The sequence below is a fragment of the Dermacentor silvarum genome, chromosome 4 (assembly GCF_013339745.2).
Source record: "Dermacentor silvarum isolate Dsil-2018 chromosome 4, BIME_Dsil_1.4, whole genome shotgun sequence".
NCBI classification, from domain to species: domain Eukaryota; kingdom Metazoa; phylum Arthropoda; class Arachnida; order Ixodida; family Ixodidae; genus Dermacentor; species Dermacentor silvarum.
This window is the reverse complement of record NC_051157.2, coordinates 130,581,589-130,588,768: the sequence shown is the minus strand read 5'-3', so window position 1 is coordinate 130,588,768 and position 7,180 is coordinate 130,581,589. Positions and strand designations below refer to the sequence as shown.

At 48.3% G+C, this 7,180-nt stretch overlaps 1 protein-coding gene across 4 annotated transcripts in view; it reads right to left on the bottom strand.

Annotated features, from left to right (window-relative positions):
- LOC119450627 (uncharacterized) overlaps positions 1-7,180 on the bottom strand; it is an 85,052-nt gene that overhangs the window by 36,127 nt on the left and 41,745 nt on the right. For all 4 annotated transcript variants that reach the window (XM_049666080.1, XM_049666082.1, XM_049666081.1 and 1 more), the window contains exon 7: positions 3,042-3,245. In XM_049666080.1, coding sequence (XP_049522037.1) covers positions 3,042-3,245 — 204 coding nt within the window. The remainder of the gene's footprint in view (positions 1-3,041; positions 3,246-7,180) is intronic.

Here is a 7,180-nt window from a genome sequence, read left to right as displayed (position 1 = left end):
CGGGCCGGGCCCGGGCTGGTCTCGGTCATGTACGCCCGGGCCCGGGCCGGGCTCGGGCTCTGTATTACGGGCCCGGGCTGGGCTCGGGCCTTGTAAAGCGGGCCTGGGCCGGGCTCGGGCCGAAAAATCCGGCCCGTGCAGTGCTCTAATTCATGGTACGGTGCGGGGTTACTGTAACTTGAGCATCTCCAAATGACACTAGGTTGGGAAGTTTCTCGTACTGTTTCAGATCACGGAGCTCCAAGAGGAGATCCCCGCTTGCCATCCTGGATGCTTTATAGCCTGGTCCAAAAATATCCGTCAAAGACTTTGAGACAAGGAAAGGTGAAATTGTTCGTACTGATTTATCCGACTTTTCAGAATGAATAACATGAAAGCGGGGGAAGTTATGCGTTTGGCGTCCAAAAAATTGGAAAACATCTTCGGTGCGCCCTCTTTTCTGACGGCGATCATGGAGTGGGGGGAAAGGTTCAGCCATAAGTATTGGTGCATTTTTCGGCAGCGACGCCAGCCACCCACCATGGAGCCCAACAAGGGGACGCTGCAGGGCCTGTGAACACAAGACCTGCAGACGCCAGCTGTACGTCACTACTATAACCAAATATGGAATACCCAAGGTTGGCTACCCCCACAAGGTTAACCCTTGCCGCCCAGAAAATCAGAAGTAAAAGGAAGCGAGTAGGAGACAGGAAAGATTGAAAGTCAGAGAGAAAGACGAATATAGAGGAGGAGGACAGGAAAGGGCGACTGCCGATTTCCCCCCGGGGTGGGTCAGTCCGAGGGTGCCGTCTATGTGAAGCAGAGGCCGAAGAGGTGTGTTGCCTCCGCCAGGGGGCCTTAAACGTCCGAACACCCAGCATCGGCTCAACCCCCCGGATCCTCCTTTCACCAGACACGGCTAAGCCGCGCACGGCTACACGCGGGAGGGTCCAACCCCCATGTGCTCGCATCGCCATGGTCCTCAGCGGCAATCATATACGATACGTGACTGACAGCAACACCGGAATGCTTTGTGCTTATTTGTGCCCTCAAAGCCCTTATTGTTGCGTTAATCGCTGCACGTAACACCGCGTTGGCAGCTAGCCGCGTGTTTCCATAAGTGCGTAGTCGCCATCTGTGATCGCGTCGATAGCCACCACAGTTTCATCCGCAGCGGTTGCGGCAAACAGTAGTTTCGTTTTGACTCGGTGCGCGCGTCGGCTGCGTGCCTTCATAACTGCGTAGTCGCCATCCATGATCGCATCGATAGCGACTGCGGATTCGTCCATACTTGTTGCAGCAAATGATAGTTTCGTTTTGAGTTGGTGCGTGCGTCAGCCACCTGCCTTCTGAACCGCAAGGTCGCCGTCCATGATCGCGTCGACAACGGCCGCGGTTTCGTCAGCAGTGGTTGCGGCAAGCAGTTTGACTCAGTGCAAAAATGTCAAAGATTAAGAGCACCGACTACATCGCGATGGACGGACGATTTGTCGGCGACCAGCTCCCTAGTGAAAAAATAACCGGATGTGCGCGCGGTAGTGAAAAGCGTGCCTGCAGATGAAGACGCACGCCGCGGCCGCGCTGTGAAGGATGTTGCGAGGCCTTCGACTCTGCTAGCCCCCCCCCCCCTTAATCAGTCATGAGATGACAAGAATTTCAGCTTCCTCACTGCTTTTGTGCAAAATAGAAACAAGAGTTGCTGATGCATTCAGTAAATAAAAGCGTGTTGACGTAGTAAGCATTCATTTAGTGTTTTCTTGATACTCTGGATAATTCGACATTGGTTTCATTAGGGCACTTTAATTCAGTTAGTTCAGGGGGGGGGGGGTTCCTTGGTGCTTCATGGACCTTATCAGGGTTCCCCGGAACGAACATGCTTCAGAACCCCTGCCGTGAAGTATTCGTACCCGCTCCACTCGTGACCGCGTGCACAGATACGGCCAGGATCTTGTTGAGTCAACCGGCGATGGCGAACTGCTTTCACTACTGCAAGCAATGCGCACTCCGCGTCTCAGCGAGATTTTACTGCATATACAACATGCCGCTCTGCAACCAGCAGCGAAAATATTCTTCGGCGCCCACCACCAAACATGCCAACGTCTCGTCTGAGCACTTAAGTTTGGATCTCGTCTGCGCTACTGCTACTGTAATGGCGTGTCAAGCTGCAAGTTGCCAACGCGGCCTTTATTTCCCCCTAAAACTACCGTAACCAAGAAATTTTGCGGCCGGTTCGGCGTTTTGGCGCAGCCTGGCGCAATTTCAACGTATATCGCGGTTTTGGCGCAGCTCGGCGAAAAAATACGAAATTGTATCAAAATGACGCAATTGGCGCAGCTGTTGCACCCCTGCAAGAGGCTTCAGGCAAGAACACATGAATGAGAGCTAAAATGAAGTATACCTTGCTCTCGCAAGTAAAATTTTAAATGATTTCCCATCTTAGGGGCACGGTGGACTGAGTGGCGACATGTGGTGTGACAGGCCCTTTCTCTGCTTCGTGCAGGTATTGCAGCTTTGGATTGCCGGATCGTCAAATTCCCAGCTTTAATCAAGCAACAAACCGATGTCATTGTGAAACTTCTATACCTTCTTTGCTATGCCACTTATTTCCTGGACTGCCTGACATCATCCTAACAGCACTGCTGTGAGGCAATGTCCATGGAGTGGCCTTTAAAAGACAGCCCTCAGCGTTTCTTCGCCAGTGGGCACGGTAGACCGAGCGGCAACACGTGGCGTCACAGGCCCCTTCTCTGCTTCGTGCAGGTTGGTCCAACTTACAGTTTTGTTAGGAGCGATAATCATTTTCTTCTGGTCTTGCCGTGCCCCTGGCAGTGTGTTCCGATTGCATACCATGTTTATTGTATCTTTACTCTCTTTTTAAGTGGCGATATTGAAGGAAACTCCGGCCCTGAGAAAGCATGTACCCTTTGCATCGACACCTTTGCATTGGCGCTGAAAGTTCGACCATCATGAAAACTAGCGAAACAGTCAGAGCTACTCGCTTTAAAAATTTCACCGTCATGCTTTGTACACACGGGAGGGCAGAAAGTACTTCCTCTGCTCACCTTCTCTTTGCATCGATTGAAGGTGTGGTACTTGTAGTGGTACAGCTGACTGTAGGTGGGAAGGGGACTCGCACAGGAGGCACACAACTGGAAGCTACACGCCTCGGGCCTGTCCTCGCAGCGGGGCTCCAAGGAGAGGTCCAGCTTGTCGTAGGGCTCGCCAGAGAACTCAGCCAATCGTGAGGCTGTGCCTTCCCCACATCCCTGCAGAATCCACGTAAACCACGCTCAGTTTGTGTGAGCATATGTGCCTCTTAAAAGCTTCCCAGTTGATTCAGTCACACATGAAACCCACAAGACCAGGAAGTCCTGTGGAATGAGACAATGACTGATGGCAACTCCATCAAAAGACTGGGTATGAGATCCACTCCACAAAGAAGACTGTGCAAGACAACAGAATTAAGACCTTATGCTGTTCTTTCCATTTTCTTCTCTTTGAACTTGTTAACCTTTAATCTGATGCATACACATTTCTGAAATAAAGAAGGGCTTGCTTCTTGATCCACACCGCACCCCTTTCTTTTTTCTTGGAGGGTGCTGTCAGACAATGGACAGCATGTTGGTCAACACAACATGGCCTGCAAATGTTTACAGCTGTTGACCGATTATTCAGATACTGATAATTTAGACATGTTTGATTACTCGGACAGCTTCGCAGCCCTGCCACTCACCCCACAGACGTAATGTATATGGACGAATGCAAATTTGGACACATTAAAGCATGTCGTTTGATAATTCGGTGATCAAGTAGAGCAAGAACAGCAATGGTTTTGCTTCAATAAGTCACCGGCCCCATTTTATAACCGAATGTAGCAAAGCTTAGCCAATCCAGTTGTCGATGACAGCGCCTACATCACAAACCAAGCCAAGGCAAGCCACTATGTTGAGTCTATATTTGCAGTTTGTCAGTGCGTTCTGTGCATCCAGCATTTGTTCCTTTACATGAGAAATAGCAACATGGTCCCAGATGACTTCTCTGACTGCTATTATAGTGAAACCTTGCTAATACGAACATCCCATCAATAAATTTTACAGAAATCCCCTGCTGACTGCCCTAAAGTTTCAATGTAAAAATATTTCAGTGCTTCGAACTTCGGAACCATACCTTTCAGAATAACAATTGTTATTTCAGTTTTCACGTCGTGTTAACCACAGTACTATGAATTATTATTCAGAAATCTGTGGATTCTTCTATTTCTGTGTATCCTTCATGGTAGCTGCAACAATAGACTAGCAGACAACAGTGCGTAGAAAGTGGACACCATGGTGCATGGGTTCAGGAAACTTGAGGTCGCGCCGGAGGAGAAAAACGCAGGATGAAACTTTTTTCGAGCCACAACCAACTACAGTAGCCGACCGATTTTCCGCACTTCTCGGGGACTGATAAATAGTCTGAAGAATTGAACAGTCCGAAAAACCGAACAGTCCGAAAAATCCCCCCCATGAGAAGAATATTGAGGCTTAGAGCGGCTTAAGAAAAATGTCGCAGTTTCGCCCAAAAGGCGGAGCATCGATTGCGATAGCAACTTAATAGACAGCTATACGAAGTAAGGATGTTAGCTTTATCGGTCGTATAAAGTTGTAAATATGCGTTTACTGATAAATAAGCAGGGTGTCACGCGCGAACACATCTGAACACATTCCGCTCGATGACTGCGGAAAGTCGTTAAAACGCTGGAGCGAAAAGCGCGCCAGAAGCAGCGGGCAAACTGCCCTTCGCGCTGTCTATTCTCTCACTTCAACGCGAACGTTGGGAAAAAAAAAAAAAAAAACAGCGCATACGAAGCTAATGGCACTCGGCGCACGTCCTTTGTACCCATCGCAGATCGCTTTGAAGATGAGTCCCCCGCAGGCGCACACTTCAGCCACATAGCAGATCACTTTCAAGATACGGTGCCTTCACGGCAGCTCCGTCGGCAGCAGCCGCAAGAGCTGAACGCAGCTCCCCACCATGCCCCGCAAGTGAACGAAGTCTGCGCTAGAGCACTGCACGGGCCCGGGCCGGCCCGAAAGCCCGGGCCGGGTCGTCCGAAGCGTTTGTCGGCGGGCTCGGGCCGGGCCCGGGCTTAAAGACTGCGGGCCCGGGCCGGGCTCGGGCTTGAGGCCGCAGGGCCTGGGCTGGGCTCGGGCTTGAGTCCGCAGGCCCGGGCCGGACTCGGGCTTGAAGCGACGGGGACGGGCCAGACTCGGGCCCGCTCATTGAAGGGCCTAAGTAGGACTTCGAGCACACGCGACCGTTATGCCTTGCATGGTTCAATGCATTCTGTGCCAAGCTGAAGTGACACGTGCAAGATGACTGTCATCATCATCATCAGCCTATATTTATGTCCACTGCAGGACGAAGGCCTCTCCCTGCGATCTCCAATTAACCCTGTCTTGCGCTAGCTGATTCCAATTTGCGCCTGCGAAGTTCCTAACTTCATCACCCCACCTAGTTTTCTGCCGTCCTGGACTGCGCTTCTCCTTCTCTTGGTATCCATTCCGTAGCTCTAATGGTCCATCGGTTATTAATCCTACGCATTACATGACCTGCCCAGCTCCATTTTTTCCGCGTAATGTCAACTAGAATAACGGTTATCCCCGTTTGTTCTCAGATCCATACCACTCTCTTGACTGTATATCTTATGAGATGACTATATCTTATCAAAGAAAATAGTAAAACAGATGAAGTTCTCATTTTTAACAGCGGAGCTGTTTCAGCCGGGCCTAATGTTTGGCCCACATCCAAATATGTGGGCCGATCCTGGCAGCAGTGCAGAAAGGGTCCAAGCGCAATGGCACATACACCTGTAAACTAGCGACGCTGAGCCTGGATAAGTCTAGCTAAGAATGGTCGGGACTACTTGCCTATCGATAGGCAATTGATAGCCAATCAATAGCTAGTCGATAGACGATCAATAATCAATAAATTCCCGGAAATGCTGGGGATGACTTGGTAGTGCTTAGCCTAGCCCAAATACGTGGCCAATACCTTACGATAGCGAATCGACAGCCAATCAATAGCTAATCGATAATGAATCAATAATCAATAAATTCCGATAACTTGGTAGTGCTTAGCCTATCCCAAATACGTGGCCAATATCTTGCAATAGACAATCGATAACCAATCAATAGCTAATAGATAATCAATCAATAATAAATAAATTCCGGGAAATGCTGGGGATGACTTGGTAGTGCTTAGTCTAGCCCAAAAGCCAGGACTAGCTAGGTGCCCATCATCTCTGCTGTCACTTTAGCATTGCGCCGCCAGTGCAAGCTACGCTATTTATTTTGTTCTTTTCCGCAAAAACGAGCATTGTTTCCGCGTAAGGAAAAATAAATTATACAAAGAACCACTCCTCAAACCGTTTCCATGTTACCGCTTTTGCGATCGCACTATTACCAGTGTCGATACTATGGCATTATTTTAGCGCTAAGGCCAGTTACTTTTGTGCTTCAATGCATAAAACAGCGTTTTCCTCAAAAAGTTAACTGGAACAGTCCATGCATTTCGTCTGACACTTTGAAAATTAATATCTCGAAACTGGTTCAGTCCTGAGAATTCGTTCCAAGTGCATACGCCTTGCGAGCTCAGCGGCTATAATTCGTAGGTTGAAAGATGTGCCGTAAATTATTAATTAAAAAGTTAATTCGCGTAATTATGTTAAATATTCAATTAGGAGTTTTGGCCATCCATGTCAGAATTAGCTTGGAACTACATAAAACAATTAGCCTCCTTAGAGCGTCATCGCATTAATGCGAACACAAAAAATCCTGAGATATGGTCAATTCCATACTTCAGAATACTCTATAAGCATCAGTTGTTAATACATTGCTTACTATTCACTTTGAACAGATACAAAAATGGCGGTAATTTCAGCAAGAAAGAACTCAGCTGACACTTTGGTCGCTTGTAATGTATCTGATGTGATTATTATTCTGCCTTTGTGTATGGTTCTGAGTATATAATGTAAATCCTGTTTCGTTTTCTTAGCGAATGTTGATCTTGTAAAATTCAGTCTCATGCTATGTTGTATAGCTGGTGTTGCGTTGTTTTGTATAGCTAGTATTGTTATTGTAGTGTTGTTTAAAATGCCTTCTGTTAAAACTTTTTTCAATTATGTTAACTCACCGTCACGCAAATATTCTTTGTCTTTCCG